Source organism: Phyllostomus hastatus, unplaced genomic scaffold (genome assembly GCF_019186645.2).
Source record: "Phyllostomus hastatus isolate PE091 unplaced genomic scaffold, TTU_PhHast_1.1 phas_contig_29, whole genome shotgun sequence".
Classification (NCBI taxonomy): Eukaryota; Metazoa; Chordata; class Mammalia; order Chiroptera; family Phyllostomidae; genus Phyllostomus; species Phyllostomus hastatus.
Genome location: NW_025333835.1, coordinates 46,240,761 through 46,257,642, shown reverse-complemented (window position 1 = coordinate 46,257,642; position 16,882 = coordinate 46,240,761). Strand labels below are relative to the sequence as shown.

The 16,882-nt window shown below is 68.3% G+C and overlaps 1 protein-coding gene across 8 annotated transcripts in view; it reads right to left on the bottom strand.

The window, feature by feature from the left end:
* Window positions 1-11,420: 11,420 nt before the first annotated feature.
* The window catches only part of NBEA (neurobeachin), a 446,461-nt gene continuing 440,999 nt past the window's right edge, over window positions 11,421-16,882 (bottom strand). For all 8 annotated transcript variants that reach the window (XM_045839137.1, XM_045839139.1, XM_045839138.1 and 5 more), the window contains 4 exons: window positions 16,396-16,497; window positions 15,533-15,729; window positions 14,663-14,814; window positions 11,421-13,184 (listed from right to left, as the gene is read on the bottom strand). In XM_045839137.1, the coding sequence (XP_045695093.1) occupies window positions 13,094-13,184; window positions 14,663-14,814; window positions 15,533-15,729; window positions 16,396-16,497 (542 nt within the window). In that variant the 3' untranslated portion in view covers window positions 11,421-13,093. The remainder of the gene's footprint in view (window positions 13,185-14,662; window positions 14,815-15,532; window positions 15,730-16,395; window positions 16,498-16,882) is intronic.

Genomic DNA, 16,882 nt, shown 5'->3' with positions numbered 1-16,882 from the left:
ACGCCGCCCCCGGGGCGTCTGAGACAGCCGGCCGGCAAGCCCCCCAACACCGCGGGGCCCCCCCAGCGGGCTGTCTCCCCCGGGAGGAAGCCCCGGACCAGGCCTGGCTCACACCCCACGTCAGCGGGGCGGCAACAGTCCCGGTCCTGGGGGCTGCAGGGGTCTGTCTTTGGGAGAGAAAGCGATACTTCTGCAGGCAGGTGGTACTGTTTTAGGGAGCGTTTTTATGTGCAATTTGGAGAGCGCGCTCTGCAGACAGCGCAGACAGAAATAATCAGTTTAGTGTGTGTCTGCTCCGGGATGTGGCCCGGCCCGAGGTGAGGGCAGATTTACGCGCCGAAATCAAAAGGAGCTCGCGGGAGCCGTCCGCGGCTGCATTCCGCGGCAATAAACGGCCGCGCGGCGGAGGGCCGCCGGGCCAGTGCCTCGCGCCTTTCATGCCTTCCCAGAGAGCGCTGGCCCGGCCCCGGCTCAGGGGGAATGAGTCTCCGAGGCGCTGCAGTGCATCTGTTAAATATAGACTTTTATTAACCGGGGGCGCGTAAACAAGGCCCCGGGAACAGGGCGGGCGGGGAGCTGGGCCCCGGGCGGGGGCGGCCGTGGAACGAGGTGTAAGGGGGTTTATAGGGATTCCTGAGCGGCCGGCGGGGTCCCGAAGACACGCCGCCCGCTGGTGTCTGCCTGGCGGGGGCGGGGGGCAAGCCGAAGGGGCCTCGGGGCCCACCACTGTTTGTTGTTTTAGAAAAAGGTGGGGGGGGTGTTTTCTACGGGGACAGGGTCGTAGAGGAGCAACAGGAAAAAATGCACTTGGGTTCACGGCGTATATGTTGTGGAGAGTTCAACATTTTTTTATTATTGATTTTTCAGAGAGAGAGAGAGAGAGGAGAAAACACATTGATTGGGCGTTCCACTTGCTCGTGCATTCTTTGGTGGCCTCATGTGTGTGCCCTGACCGGGGATCGAACCTGCTGCCTGGGGGTGTCGGACGAGGCTCCAGCTGCCTCAGCCGCCGGCCAGGGCTGGAGGGCGACCTCCAAACGGATGGAGTCTGTGGAGGACCCTTCTAAGGCGAGAGCTCCGTGGACGGTGTGGAGGAGCAGATGCTCCCTCCCTCAGCCAGGCCGCGCGGCCCCGGTCGGCGTCCGTCCACCCGTCCGTCCGAGCGGACTCCGCACCAGCAGCCGCCACCTCCGGAGGTGGCGACGAGACACTTGGAGGTTAAAGGGCAGCATTTCCCTCTGGAAGGGAATAAGCGTGGTACGGGATTTCAGTTTAGGTTCTTGGGCCTTAAAGAAGAACTGCGTCCTTCCCCTGGGGGGACGTTACTGGGTGGGGGGGTGGCTGACAGGACAGCGAGGGGGCAGGGGGTTTGGGGGGGCCGGCCGAGCTCCTGCACGCACACATACCTGCCCCCGTCCCCCGGCCAGGGCGCGTGGGAGGGGACACGGGGGTTGGGGGGTGGGGTGAGAGGGTCCCAGGGCAGCAGAATGCTCTCCCGTTCGTCTCAGGTGGAAGGACAGAGGGACAGAGGAGAGGAAAGGAGAATCCTCCCGTCACGTGGCCACCGCCTGCAGTGGGGCGGGGGGGTCCGAGCCCAGCGAGGGCCACACTCTGTGCGGAGCGGCCGGCCCAGGCGCCCGGGAGCCGCGGAGGCTGGAGCCGGGGAGCACAGGCTGGAGAGGGCAGAGGGGGCGCGGGGGTCCCCCCTCCCTCCGTCAGCTCTGGCCTCCTGGCGGCCTGCTTCCTGGCCCCACGGGACGGCCGGGCTCTCGGAGGGGGGGAGAAGGAAAAGGAAGTCTGCTGAGTATGCACTGGGCACCGGGCACCGAACCCCCCTCCCCGCACCCCCGCACCCGCCCCCCCGTGTGTCTGCAAGGCCGGCGTTACCGCCCCGCTCCGCAGCAGGCAAGGCGCTCCCCATGCCCCGTGGGCCTGTGGGAGGTGCCCCAGACCCCAGCGGGGCAGCGCCCGCCCCCCTCCAGGCCCCTGTCCGGGCCCCCCCTTTCCTCGTGCCCACGGCCTCTCCGTGCCCCTGGGGAGCGCGGGCGGGAGGTCGGACGGCCCCTTTGGTGTCCCCGGTGAAGGGCCGTCAGACCAGGGAGCTCAGCGGCCTCCTGGGGGAGCGCCCTCGGGGGCAGGAAGAAGGGCACCCGTGGGCCTCTTCAGGGAACAGGAGCGGCACCCTCCCGCGACGGAGGGGGGAGGCCCAGGGGCTGGCCCGGTGCTCCCTAGCGCACCCCCGACAGATGGGAAGGGCAGGCACTCGTCGGCCACGGGGACCCACTGGGGGACCCCCCCGAGGCTGGCCCTGGGCGGCCCTGTCGCAGCTCCAGGACACACCTGCCGCGTGGAAGGGCGAGGAGCCCGCAGGATGCCAGGGGGCTGCCACGGCCGCCAGGACGCGCCAGGTGGGGCACAGGGCCGGCCTCACCCTGACCTCGAGCTGTGCTCCGTGCCCAGGGCCCCAGCGCCGCGGGGAGGGCGTGGCCGCTCTGTGGGAGCCGCAGCCTCAGCCCGTGATCGGTCGTTTGAGACGCCAGCCCTGCTCTGTCCTTGGAGGCTGAGATGTGGGCCTCTGGTTTTCTCCTGGTGACAGCAAACGGGTGGGGGGTGGGGAGACAGGTGGGACGGGTCCCGGCCCTCAGAGGGGCCGGAGACACAGCGCCAGGGTGGGGTGTCTGTGGGCGGCAGGGGGGTGGGCAGGCCGGGCACCAGGAGACAAACACCCTGGAGGCCGAGTCCAGCCCCTGCCGAGACTCCAGCTCTGGCGATCCCGGGGACGGACGGGGTGGGCTTTGAAGAGAAACCAGGGGCCTAAAACTGGACGGCCGAGGGACTGGGCAGTGACCGTCCGTGTGCCGGCGGGCGGGGCCGTGGTCCTTCCCAACCACCAGGAGCCCCCGGGGGCCTGTGCGCGCCGGTGTAGCTCCCTGCACCCCCTGCTCAGCCGGGGCGGAGGCCGGTCACCTCGGGGCACGGACCAGATGCGGTCAGGAGGTGCCCCCCGCCTGTAACGAGGCCCCCGGCCCTGGCTTGCTCCGTCCGGAGCCCACCCTTCCAGGCAGCAGCGCTCAGCGTGCGGGCAGGAAGGCGAACCGAGAGGGTGGGCGGGCGGGCGGGTGACCCGGCGGGGGCGCGGCTCCCAGCGGGAGAGCCAGGCCACGCGGCCAGGCTGGAGTGCGCCCTGCAGCCGGACGGACTCGTGGGAACAGGCGAACAGCCCACCGGTGTCCAGAGACGGACGGCCCCCCCAGGGGGACAGAGCGGATGCCCATCCCCCGGGGCCCAGGGAGGTGGAGCCCCCCGGGCCGCAGGAAGGGGGGGCCAGAGCGGGGCGCAGCGGACCGTGGGGGCCCGGGTCAGGAGGAATGTCCCGCGCTTCAGGGCTGTGCGGAGTGGGGACGGGCCCGGGCGTCCAGCGTGCTCGGCACGGGGTGCTGCCCAGGTGCGAGGCAGGCCTGGGCTCCAGCCCCCAGCCTCGGCCACTCCCTGTCGGGGGCCTCCAGCGTCCTGCACCCCTGAGAACGGGACAGGGACCCCTGCCTCCGCGCTGGGGCGCCGATGAGACAGGACAGCACAGGCAGCCCCCGGCCCCCCGCCTCCTCGTGGTCACTGGCTGTCGTTCAATGTGGTGAAAATGAACCCGGGGGCCTGTCCGTGGGAGGAGCCATCAGTGGACGGGCTGGGCCTCGAGTCCCGGTCCGCCGGGGAGACAGCGTCCACAAGGGATGGGTGGCCGCCTCCCGGTCTTCACACTCGTGTCACCGCCCCCAACGCCTTCCCGGGGCGCCCAGGGGTGCGGCCGGAGCCGCAGGAGTCCCTGACCACGTTAGGGTGTAAGAGTCCGCGGCAGCGAGTAGCACGGCTCCCGGAGCCGGGGTGAGGGTGGGGCGGCGCGGAGCACGGGGTCGCCGCGGCGGCCGTGCGGGGCGGGTCAGTCCTGGAGCTGCCACATGGCGGCCGTGGTGGCCGTGGCCTGCCGGAGATTCGCCGAGGGACCAGTCCTCGGGGGTCTTACTGCCGGGGGTCACGCCGGCTGGCCGGCTGGCTGGGGGCGCCCGTTTCCCAATGGGGAGGCGCATCCTAACCCCGAGGGCGCACTTGAACGGCCTGTTGTCATCTGTGTTCCAGAACAGCTGAAACGCTAAAGCCGTCCTCGGCCGTCGGCTCGGGCTCTGTGCCGGCCGCGCACGCGGGGGGAGGGCCGTGGTCTGGTTCTGCGGGGCTCAGGGGCCGGGGCCGGCCCGCAGGGAGGGGCCCGCGCGGGGCAGAGGCCCCGCCACCGCTGGGGGCGGGCGTGGGAGCGGTCCGGCCGGCTGAGCCCCGCTGGCGCCCCCCTCCGCAGACTCGGGGAGGGGGCGCACTGGGGAGCTGGGCATGTGTGTGCGGGGGGGGGGGTGCCGGTAAATCAGGACCCCCGTCCCCACGGTCCACCCGCGGTGGCACCGCTCCTTCCCTCTTCCTCCCGCAAACGTTCCCCGAGTCCGCCCGGGGTTCCCCGGGCTCCGGGTCGGGGCCGGAGGAGGACAGGAGGCCCGAAGGCCGGCGGGGGGGGGGGGGCGGGCGGGGGAGGAGGGCAGAGGAGGCTCCGCCGCGAGGCGACCGGAGCACAGGGAGACGACGCGCCGGGCGAGGACGGGGCGCGGCGGTGCAGGGCGCTCAGGAGAGAGGAGCAGGTGGGCCTGGGGGAGGGGGGGGTCTGGAGAGGGGGACCCTGCAGACCAAATGCACCAGGTCGTTCAGCGCTGCCCCCCCCCCCACCAAACAGCACCTGCCACCGCCTGTGCCTGCCAGGAGGCGGCTCTCCCCTCGCCTCCAGGGGGCGGCAGGAGAAACGCCCCAAAGAGGGGTCACATGAGCTTTCTCGGGGGGGCCAGAGCACGGCGCCCCACCCTGGGGGCCGGGACCAGAGAGACGCAGGGCTGCACAGTTCCGGACGCCGGGGGTTCGACACCCGGGCGGTGGCAGCACCGACCCCTGCTCTTTGCCCCCCTCCTGACCCCTGTGACCTCCTGGTGTGCCCGCAACCCCTGGCGTGGCTGCCTGGCAGAGACGGCACCTGGCCTCGCCTTCAGCCGCGGGCGGAATTCCGCCCGTGCTTGCGTCCAGATGTCCCCAGGCGGTGACAACGCCGGCCCTGTGGACCCAACCCTCCTTCATTGCCCCTGGGAAGTCCCGTTCCCAGGAGGGCGACCCCAAGAGGGAGTGCAGGGCGGCCCCGGGGGCGGGGGGGCGTCCCAGAGGGCGGGGGTAGGTCGCGGGCAGCCTGCGGGAACCACCCAGAGGCCCGTGAGACCGCTGCCTGATGGGGTCTCACGGGCGGTGTTCGCGGCAGCTCGCCCTGCGCGGTCCAGGAGGCAGGAGCTACACTGGGAGGCCGTGGGTGCTGGGGTGAGACGGCCCCGCACCCTCCCGGGGGAGCCGGAGGGGCAGAGGCCCTGCTCACGCTGAACCGGTGCAGTGCACGGGGTGGCCGCGGGCCGGGCGGCCTTCACAACAGAACTGTTTGTTCTCGTGGTTCGGGGGCAGGAAGTCCAAGGTCAAGGGGCCAGCGCGGCTGGCTCCTCCGGGAGCCTCCTGCTGGGCCCGCAGGCGGCCACCCGTCCTCTCGTGGTGTCCCCAGGTGGCCTGTCCCGGGTGCGTGCCCCTGGCTCTGCCCCGCTCGCATGGGCACCAGCCCCCCTGGGTCCGGGCCCGGCCCAGCAGCCGCCCGGTGACGCAGCCACGGCTGCTAAGACCCGCGCTCCCATGCGGTCGCGTTCTTAGGGGCTGGGGGCTGCTGCTTCCACACGGCAAGTCGGGGGAGCACATTTCACCCTGGAGCATGGGGCGACAGGGGCAGTTGCCGTTCTGACTTCTGGGGAAAGACTCCCGGGTTCCGGGCTGGCCTCTAACGGGAGCAGGTCGGTGGTTCTCCCCCGGGAGGCCGGGGGGGGGCCCGCGGACGGGCGGGTCTGGAATCCAGGTCGTCCTGCAGCGTCTCCTGCCTCTTTGAAGTCCCTTCCCTGCACCCCCCTCCCCGGCTCAGAGTGTGGGACTCCCTCCCTCCCTGTGGCCGCCCCCCCGGCCCATGACCACCCCCCGTCCACGCGGTGGCTCTGGGGACCCTGTCCCCTCCCCCGGGCCAGGGAGGGGAGGCCGCCGGCCCCCAGGGCCAGGCAGGGAGGACTTCTGTTTTGACTCTGTTTCCTCGCGTTTTCGCTTTAAGCACAGCCTGTCTTGTATCTCTCGTTCTTATTTTCGTTTCTAACCCCCTCTGTTCCTCTTCCATGTGACGCCGAAGTGGAAACACATGGCCCGGACCCGGGCCCCCGTTTACTCAGCTGCACCTACTTATTCAATTTGGGCCGAAAGGCCAGTTTACAAACTTGCAAAAATAAGGCCTGGGCCCGTGTGGAGAGCTGTATAAACACAGGTCCGATTTCACTTCTACTCGTTTCACTCCTTCCTCTCCCTCTCTCTCCCTCTCTCTCTCCCCCCCCCCTCCTTCTGTCTCTCCCTCTGTCTCTCCCTCCCTCCCTCTCTCTCTCTCTCCCTCTCTCTCTCTCCCCCCCTCCTTCTGTCTCTCCCTCTGTCTCTCCCTCCCTCCCTCTCTCTCTCTCTCCCTCTCTCTCTCTGTCTCTCTCTTGCAGAGGACCTTCCAGGAATGAAAGCCAGAACGCTCACCCACGCACAAACACACACACACACGACACACACTCCCCCACCCTGGCCCGCCCGCCGGAAGTTCCTCCCTGATTTCTGATTTTGTAACAAAGTAAACAGGTCTCGGCCGGAAGACGAGCGTTTGTACGAGAAGGCTCCAGCCACCTGTCAGTCAGCACCGGTGACATCATTCCGCCCGGGGCCGGTGTGAAGGGCCCGGGTCCGGTCAGAGTGTCGGGTCGTTGGCAAACGGCTCGCCGATCAGGGAGCTCTGGTTTCCTTCCGCAACAGACGCTCGCACGCCGGCTGGCCTAGCTGTTGGCCCTGACCCTTCGTCACCTTTGTCACTGTCGGGAGGGAAGGGAGGGAAACGGGGCACAGGACGCGGCTCCCGCCGGCCCCGCTGTGCACGCTCTACACGCGGAACGGAAGCGAGGAGGCCCACGGACTCGAGAGACTCTGGAAGTGGATTCCAGTGCCTCCCCCACCCCCCCCAGGGCCAGGGCACTGTGGCCGCAGAAGCTCCCCCTCGGACCCCGCCCAGGCACGCGGCCCCGGGGCGGAGGGTGCGATGATGATGAAGACCCTCCCCAGACCCTGCTCGGGACCCGCTCGCGGTCCCTTTGGCAGACGGGCGGTGGCAGATGCAAAAGCGCGCCCTGTGGAGGCGAGGGCGATGCTCCCCCCCTCGGCCGGGGGGTCTCTGAGTGTGGAGGTGGCCGTCTTCTGCGTGAGCACTGCGCTGTGTCCCCGCAGATCCCCCCGTGGGGGCCCTAACCCCCGTGGGAGCGTACCGGCCTGGACGGGGGAGGTTCACGGTGGCTCCCCTGCACAGAGAGAAACAACACCCATCACTAATACGACTGTTCACACAGAACCGAACAGGAGTACACCTACTTCTGCATTTTTTTCAGGCCTTGATTTTTACCCTCCCCCGCGGACAGGGCTTGCTGATCTTAGAGAGAGGAAAAGGGAGGGGGGAGAGAGGGAAGGAGAGAGCCCGACTAGGAACCGAACCTGCAGCCCAGGCCTGAGCCCTGGCCGGGAATTGAACCCGGAGCCTCTCAGTGCACGGGCTGGTGCTCTAACCCGCTGAGCCACACCGGCCAGGGCTGCCCCTAGATGTAGAGAGTGGGCCTTAAGCAGGTACTTAAGGGTAAAGGAGGCGTCAAGGTGGGGCTCTAGGGCAACAGGACTGGCGGCCTCCTCAGAGGACACCCTGTCCCCTGCAGCCGGCAGGGAGACGAGGTCATGGGAGGACACGGCCAGGAGGCGCCTGCCACGAGCCACGTTCCCTTGGACTCCGGGCCTCCCGCCTCCGGCACTGTGAAAACACACACATCTGCTGCTTCAGCTGCGGGCCCGGGCGCTCCGCCGGGGCGGCCGGGGCTGCCTGACGCGGTTCCGTTGGGCCAGCGCGGCTGGGCACTGGCTGCTCCCCGGGTTTACGCCATCTAGGGAGTCCGACGCCTGCCCTGCGACCCCCAGAAACCCTGGCCGGGCGGCTGCGGTGGCTGGAGCATCATCCTGGAAGCTGAAAGGCTGTGGGTTCGAGTCCCAGTCAGGACACGTGCTTGGGTTGGAGGTTAGATCCCAGGTTGAGGCAGCCGATCAGTGTCTCTCTCACATGGATATTTCTTTCTCTCTCCCTCCCTCTCTCTCTCTCCCCCTCCCTCCCTCCCTCTCTCTCTCTCTCTCTCTCCCTCTCCCTCCCTCTCTCTCCCCCTCTCTCTCCCTCTCTCTCTCTCTCTCCCTCTCAAATCAATAAAAACGTATCCTTGGGTGAAGGTTAAAAAAAACCCTGCCACAAATGTCTCCCTGCACAGAAGCCTCCACGACAGAACCTGGAGAACTCCTTGAACTTAGGACTCTGATGAGCAAGGACAGATGGGTGACCGGACCCACAGCGGCGATGGGGACCGTGACTGTGTCACGTGGAGATGCTGCTGCTCACCCGCACCCAGGGGACCTACAAAACCGACTCTGTCTCCTGTCGGGTGGGAACGGGGTGAAAAGCCTCCCGGGGGGCAGCGTGGGTGCCCCCGGGCGAGGCCCAAGTTCTGCGAGTTTCCACGCTGTTGTCGGGACCCCGCCCACCCCGCCCCCCGGCCCTGGTCCCCGGCCAGGCCCTCCCGCAAGGGTGGGGGCGCGTTGGGGCGTCTTCGCTGGCAGAACATTCCGTCTGGGGGGCGTCATTGTCCAGGATCGTTTCCCGAATGTCATCTCACCAACCGTGTTTCTGAGGGGGCTCCCCCCGCCCCCCGCCGCCCGGCTGCGTGTTCTGCTGAAGACTGGAGACCGGCCCCTCCTCCTCCTCCTCTCCGCCCCGGCCGCCGTGTCTCTGCCCTGGCCGGCGGGCGTCCGGCTCTCCTCCCTGGCTCCTCACGCGAGAGAGCTCCGGCGTGGGGCCCCCGGGAAGCAGGGCCCCTGTCTGGGCCACAGCCTCCTCTGGGGGGCACCGTTTCACACCCCACCCACAGCAGGCCTTGGGGGGGGTGCCGTTGTGCCCGCCTGCGTGCGCCTGTGCTCGTCCGGGCCGCCCTCCCCCTCCGCCCTCCCCCTCCCCCACGAGGCCCAGAAAGATGGCTGTGCATTATGAACCCTGGCTGCTCCCCACGCAGCCGTGGGCAGGGGGAGCCGGGGCCGCCGGTGCTCGGTCATCCGCACCTCCCTCCCGTGGCCCTCCCAGCCCCCCGGCCCCTGCCCGGTGCGAGCAGGGGTCTCGGTCCTCAAATTCAGGGGTTGCTGACAGCCAGGCACAGAAACACGGTCGCCCGTCGAGTCCAACACCAAGAAGCCTCCAGTGGGTTTGCTACTTTCAAACTTTTTGTTGGTGCCCGAGAAAAACGTGTAACGCAGAAGTGGTGGCGACGATAAGGGTGGACTTAGTTTCTTTACTTCCCGACTAATCAGCCAGGGGCCTAGGGGACAGGGGCGGGCGCGGTGCTGGAAGCGGAGGTCGTGGAGGGACAGGGCCCTGCGGCCAGCGCCAGGCCTGGAGCCAGGACGAACGTTGGGTCTGGGCCCTGGTCAGCCGCGTGAAACTGAGCGGAGTCCCCAGAGAAGGAATCTGTAGTTGAACTGTGCGCTGGCTCCGTTTCCTTTTGTTTTTGCAAAAGTGTGAAAGAAAAACATCTCTCCACTGCGCTGCGGTGGGTGCGCACGGCAGAGGCGGGCTGGCAGCCCCGGAGGGGGGAGGGGGCGGGGCGGGGAGACGCCTGGTCCAGGCCACCGGCGTGTGTGACGTGGACGCCACCTGTCAGCCCCTCCGGAGACAGCGCGGCGACCCCAGAGTGTGCTGTCCCTGTTACGGGCTGAACTCGGGGCCCCCTTCCATCCCCCCCATACATTGTTCTTGGAGCCCCGCCCCCCCACCCCCAGGCCGGCCGCCTGTGACTGCGTCTGGAGTTGCGGCTTTTCCCGAGTCGTTACGGCTCCGTGGGGTCCCACGGGCGGGCCCTGACCGCTGAAGACCGCGTCCTGGTAAAGAGAGGAGGCGGGGACACCGACAGGGGCGCCCAGGGGGAGGATGTGCAGGGGGGTGGGGGGTGGGCCAGGGGCAGGACCGCCACCCGCGAGCCCCGGAGACGGGCCGCGGAGGAAACCAGGCTGCGGACCGGCCGCCTCGGTCTCGGGGCCGCAGCCCCCGGAGCGCGAGGAAGCGGGCTCCCGCCCCCGCCGTGTGCGCAGCCCCCGCCCCCTCCCCGCAGAACTGGGTTCCCGCCTGCGCGCCGACCCCAGGCCAGACCTTACAGTAATGATGCCAGTAACAATTACAACAATTGTAATAATAATTACTAGCAGTCGGCGGGCACCGCTCCCCCGCATGCACCGCGTGGAGATCCGCCCCTGCCGTGCCCCCCCCGCCCCCCGCTGCGCCCACCCCCGAGTGTCTCTGCCTCACACTCGTCCTCGTCCTCGAAGGGAGTTCGGCTGTGTGCCCAGCGTCTCACGAGACGGTGTCCCCTCGGCACTTGAGAGACGCGGTTCCCTTTCTCCCGTCTGCGCGGCGGTTCCTGCCGAGACGCCAGGGAGGGACCTGGCCTGAGGCTCCTCGGACTCCCGTCGAGGGGTTGGTGACAGCCAGACCGTGGCTCTGAAAGCGGGGGGCGGGGGTGGCCTTGGAGGGGCCTTCAGGTCCCAGCCGGCCGGACCAGGTGACTGACCAACTGGTGACCGACGGGCCCCAGGAAGGGCCAGCGGGCTCCCGACACGCAGACGAGGTGGACACGGCGGGGAGCACTGGGGTGTTCTGGGGCTGCGGCCGGCTGTGCCCTTCCCGTCCTGGGAACGCAGGGGCCGGCCCGCTGGGGTGGCTGCCCTGTCGCCCGCAGCGACATGGGTCACAGGAGCCCCTCCGCTGGGCCCCTGCCGCCCGGCCTGCGCCTGAGCCCCTCCTGCGCGCAACTCCGGAGAGTGTGGCTCCAGCAAAAACAGCATTATCTGACGGCACCCGTGCAACGAGCAGCCACAGCCGTCGCCGCCACCTGCACCTCGTTCCGCGAGGACCAGCGGAACGGCCCCAAAGTGGATCAGGGGGAGGAGACAGCAGGGGCGGCTCCCCTCGGCCTCCGGGCCGGGTCCCCGCCCCACGGCCGGCCCCGCGGCTCCCGGTCCAGCCGCCGACAGACGCTCGTGGGGCGCCGTTGGCGCTGCAGCCCTGCGGGCTGTTGCACGCGGACACGCTCGTTTCGCACACCCGTGTGACGACAGCACGAGGGCTGCGTGTGCGCGAGGGGTCCCATGAACAGTGCGGCAGTCAGTGAATTCTTTGCATATTTTATTTTTCGTCTTTTTGATTTCCAACTCACACACATCTGGCATATTTTACATCTTTGCAATAAAACATGGTTACAATAGCTTAAGGAATTTATATTTCCAAAATAGTTCACCATGATCTCGGGATGACACGGGCTTGTCTTCCAGATGTTCAGCGACGCCCCGATTCTAAGCTACAGACGCAAGATGCTGCTCACAGCCTGGCGACGGGTGCCTGGACCGCTCGCCGGCGGCCCGGGACTTCAGCGTCTCCTAGATACAGACGACGGTGGGGAAGGGGTTCGGTGCTAAAACTTACTAGTACGAGGTGGGGGACGGAGGAGTAATCACGTCAATAAATAATGATATGTTTCTGGAGCAAAGTGCCAACAGAAAGAACCCATTATCTTGTATCTTTTTAAATAAACCACCGCGGGTGAGTGTGGGTCCCGAGAAAGTTACATTCCTGGAACATGCCTCATAGCCCTACCGACACACTATGTACATCTATGACGATACGGTCACCAAACATACGGGGAAGGAGCAGACACCGGCGTGTACACCCCTGGGCGTGCGGCTCGTCGGCGCGGTGCGCGGACGACCGTGTGACGGCCGCCGTGGGACGTCTGGGGGGCGAGGTGCCTGCGGCTAGGGGTGGGCTTCCGGTGCGAGCCCCCGGGGACCGGGGGAGAGCGTCAGCTACTGGAACACGAGCGCCCCACCCGTGATGAGAGAAACTACGCGGCTCGAGAACCGGAGAGAAAAACCAAACGGGGGCAACAACGACGGAGGAGCAGCCTCGGAGACCCACCCGGCTGGGCGCGCCGGGCCGCGGAGGCTCCGAAAGGAACGCCCCGGGGCGGGGACGGCGTCGCTGTGGAGTGGGGGGCGGGGCCCGTCTGCACGGAGAGGCCCAGGCCGCACCCCGGGGCGGGGGGGGGCTCTCCCGCGGCGCCTCCAAACCGCCGAGGGCGGGGCTGCGTGTTCTGTGTGTGAAGTACCCAAAACGGCAGGTAATGGCTTCGTATCCAGATGCTTTATGGGCAAACTTCACGTAGAAGGGTTGAATTTAGATTAAAAAGTGCAAACCATATTTGGGTGCGAACGTGGAAACCCCCCGACTGAGCCCAGACGCGGCCCCTCGCGGCAGCCCTGCGCGGCCCCCCGCTGCGCCACGGCGCGGGACGCACCGGCCCCGCCGCCGAGGCCGCAGGACCGGAGAACATGCAGGTTGCAGCTCGACAACAAAATTAGGAAACTTTGTTTGTACAAGGTTTTACTTTTACAAAAGTATCCCTTTAAATAAGATGCATCTGATGTACAAAGTATCAAACATGTTTTTCTCAGCTTGAAAAGAGGCTGGAGACGGGGCGGGTCCGGGTCCGGCTCCCAGCGTGGCTCCGGGCCCGCGGCGCGCGGCGCCCGCAGGAGCGTCCGGTCCCCCCGCGTCTGCGCGCCGCACGCCGATCTCTGGAATCACCACCAAACGTTTCCTGGGTCGCGGAGTTTGCGTGACAGAAGCTTGCCGGCAGCAGCTGGGCCTCGGCGGCGAGGAGGGCACGGAGGGCGAGGAGCCGGCCCGCGGAGGGGGAGGGTGGGTGCCCAGACGGGGGAGGGGCGGCCTCCCGCCCGGAGGCTGCTGTTCCTGCGCTTGTGCTCTCGGCGCGGCCTCGGCTCCGGCCCGCGGCCGTCAGTACCGGTTCTGGTGCTCGTAGTGCCACCGGTTGAAATCGATGTTGAAAGCCACGATGCTCCCGGAGGCCATGCCGGTGATCAGCGTCCTGGACGGGCAGAGAGAGGGAGCGAGTCAGCCCCGCACGCCCGACCCGCCCGACCCGCCGGGCCGGGTGCCGCCCAGCTGTCGGCTGGACGCCGACACGGTATCAGGCCCGCGCGTCAGGGAGTGCGCGCCCTCGGTGTGCGCTGACCCACCGGTTCGTGACTCGCGGGCGTGTGTGACGGTTCCCACCGGGGGGTTAGGGGGCACGGAAACAGCTGAAACGGGGCGTGAGAGCGTCTCGGTGTCTCATGGAGACGGAGGGGGGCCTGGCCCGGGCTTCCCTCGCCTCGCCTCGCCTCGCGGGTGAGCCGGCTGCTCCTGGGACTCGGGGCGGCCCTGCCCTGCGAGGGGCCCTGCTCCCCGCACCCTCCCCCCCAGCCAGGTCAGCCCCTCTGCCCCTGCCCCGCGCAAGCAGCGGGCAGGGGTTATCTGAGTGCCGTGGGGTCGGCCGCTCGTGGACACGGATCATTTCCGACGCTGCAGCGCCCCTGTGCACCCGGTGAGCGGCTCCTGCTCCCGCGCGAGCACGGACCACCGCGCCGCAGAGCCGCGTGAGGGCCGCTCACACTGTCCTGTGAACCGGCTCCGCGGCAGACGGACAGCCCCCCCCCCCCCCCCCACGGAGCCGGGCTGCCCCGAGCTCCTCGGCCCCTTCCCTGCGTCGCCGCTGCTCTGTCGGACTGACGGCGTGAGCCTGGACGTCCCCAACGTTTTAAGGACCGATATCCTCACAAAGACATGTGCACGGCTGAGAAAAGCTGGTTAATAAGAGTTTCATTTTTTTCTGCGAAGCACAGGGCGGGGCAAACGTTGTCCGCGTGGAAAACAGCACGAGAATGAATAACAACGTGAGAATAAGCTGTTTCGCATTCTCACAACTACGAGCCTACGTTTGCTCTACCGGATTAAACCTACGTAGCTTTATCTTTAAAACTTAGAAATTTTTAAGACTGTACATTCTAAATATTCTTTTCACTTTATAAAAAGCCCAAAGGTGAAATTTCAGGAAACAGCGAAACCCTGCTGTGACCGAGGGCCAGGAAAGCCACACCGAGTAACCGCCCTCGCACCCACCCTCCCCGGGAAAGGGCTGTGGTGTCTCGGGGAAGCGGGAAGCTCGGCCGAGCACCGTGACGGGGAAAGGCGTGCGCGAGACCAGGCGGGCGGCCCGGGCGGCCCCTGGGGCCCGCAGGGCGTCGGGTGGACGTGCGCCTCCCGGGGAGGCTCCCCGGTGCCGGACGTGCGCGCCCCCTCCCCGCCCCGCCCCCGGGGCCGTGTGCGAGGGGGTGGGGAGCCGACGGGGACCCAGGTTCAGGGCATGTCTGGGCGGGCCGGCCCTGTCTCGGCCGCCCCCCTCTCACCTGAACCCTCACCGCACGCAGCACGGCCCCTCCCCCAGCTCCCCCTCAGCGGGGCTGGTCCCCCCCCACCTGGCCGCGGGAGCCCAGGGCCCTCGCGGCGGGGGCGGGGGCGGCTCACCTCTGGTCGTGGGACAGGTCCATGGCCCTGATGCCGGCGTCGCAGCCGGGGTAGATGTAGAGCTGCTTGAAGTCGCAGGCCTGCCAGACCTCCACCACGCCGTTGTCCCCGCCCGTCACCAGGTTCTGGCCGTCGCTGCTCAGGAGCAGGGCCTTGGGGAGGGCAGGGAACGCCGTTTCCCCGTGTGTCCCCCCCGCGCCGCGGCCGCCACCCACAGCACCCGGCACAGCCCCTCGCCCCCGCCTCCTGCAGCCCGACCCGCGGGCTTCCCGCGGGGAGCCTCTCCGGCTCAGTACGCCAGCAAAGCAGCAGGAGTCCCGAGGAGGAAGCCAGCGGTCTGGTCCAGGGGGACTCGAGGATGAGCTAACACGGTGTTTTCTTAAGTCCTAGCCCCGAATCTCAACAAAGTGAGGACTTCTGGGACAAATGGGAGAAGCGTACCCCCATTCAGTCTTCAACAGCGATGGGCCAGCAGCCACAACCCACGTGTGAGGGAGGGCAATCTGGCGTGCATGCCGCTTCGGCCAGGGGTCTGCAGACCAGGTGCCCTTCTAGTGAAGTCACTCCGGGTTCAGGGACGGCGCGGAGACACGCGTTGGTGCGCGGGCTCGGGGGCACCCCTCCTCGCGGCCTCGCCCCGCCCACACGCCGCGGTGCCGGGCGGAGGCCACGCCCCCCGCCCACTGCTGGGCTCCGGCGAGCCGCGGGTCCGCCCGGAGAACCCCTGTGCGCGCACTCACACGCCTTGGAACCCGGCGCACTCGAGGGGCAGCCTGAGAGACTCTGTCACGAGCCGCTGAGCAGGAGCCACCGAGAGAGGCCGGCGCCCCCCGGCCCGCGCCCCCGCATCCGCGCCGCCGCGCAGCCTACCCGGGTGGAGTCGTTGATCTCCATCTGCGCCAGCAGCTTCCCGTTGATGCTGAAGTTGCTGAGCCGGCCGCGCTCGTAGTAGATGATGCAGTGGCCCTCGCTGGACACCGAGATCAGGCGCGGGGACGGGCAGTTCTCCGGCCCCTCCAGGGCGCGCAGCAGGTCACCAGTGATGGTGTGCACGAGGCAGGGGCCCTCTGCGGGGGGGGGGGCGCGGGGGACACGTCCCACGTCAGCAGCTCCCACAGACCCCCACCCGCGCCCGGGGTCCGCGGGGAGCGCGTGGAAGGAGGCGGGACAGCGGGCAGGAGCGCGCCCGCGAGGCCCGGACCCAAACGGAGCCGTGAGGAGCGTGCACCTACCCCCCCCTGCGCCTGGGCGGAGCCCGGCCTCTCCCGCACGCCCCGTGCTCGGGACCCAGGTCACCGCCTGCACGAGAACGGAAGACCGCGCGCCCCAAAGCTCTTTCGTGATGTGTTTTTAAAAGTATCTTCTTGAAATGTGAGCAGAATCATCAAAACAAGTGCTGGTTTTGTTTGGCAGTTCGAAACCCTGACGTCGGGTCCCCTAAACACACTGCTCTCAAGTAACGAGTCTCACCTTTTCTGCAAAAACATCTGCCTGCGAGGGTCGGGCGGCAGGAACTCCTCCTGCCCCCAGGTGAGCGGCGGGGGGCGGGGGCGGGGGCGGGGGCGGGGGAGGGACGGGGGTGGCTTATCGCCGCGGGTGTTTCCCCCGCAGGAACCGTGTCGAGGACACGAACAGTTCGCCAATCAAACCCACACAACGCCCCAGGGAACGGGGTCGCCACGGGGCGCGCCCCGCTGGGAAAGACCCGGGTGGGGGAAGGAGTGTCCTCTGACCTTTAGCACCGCTGATCACAAGGCCCAGCTCCGCGCAGACAGACACGCAGACGACTTCGTGGTCGTGGCCCGTGAGGACGGCCCTGGGCGCCGGGTAGTCACCTGTGGGGGACAGTGCTGTGAGCAGCCTCGGGCGGGAGCTGCCCGTCACCCCCACCGCGCCGACCGGCCCACCGTCCACGCCGGCCCGGGCTGCACGCGCCCCTCTGCCGCTGCCGCAGCGGGCGCCTCGGCCACGGGAGAGTCCCGCAAAGATGGTGCACTCGCCCCCTGACGTGGGGACGGCTGCCCCTGCGCCCCTGGTCACGGGCACAAGACACGCGCCGAGCCCGCCAGGGCGTTTCCGTGCCGCAGGGCACCAGTGGCGGCGCTGCGGGGTGAGGGCGTCGCTGTTTGCAGCCCCGGTCCCCGCCCGGAGGCCCCGGCCCTGCGGGGCTGCACGGGCCGCACGGGCCACGGGTGCGCACCGCGGCTGTCTGCACCGCAG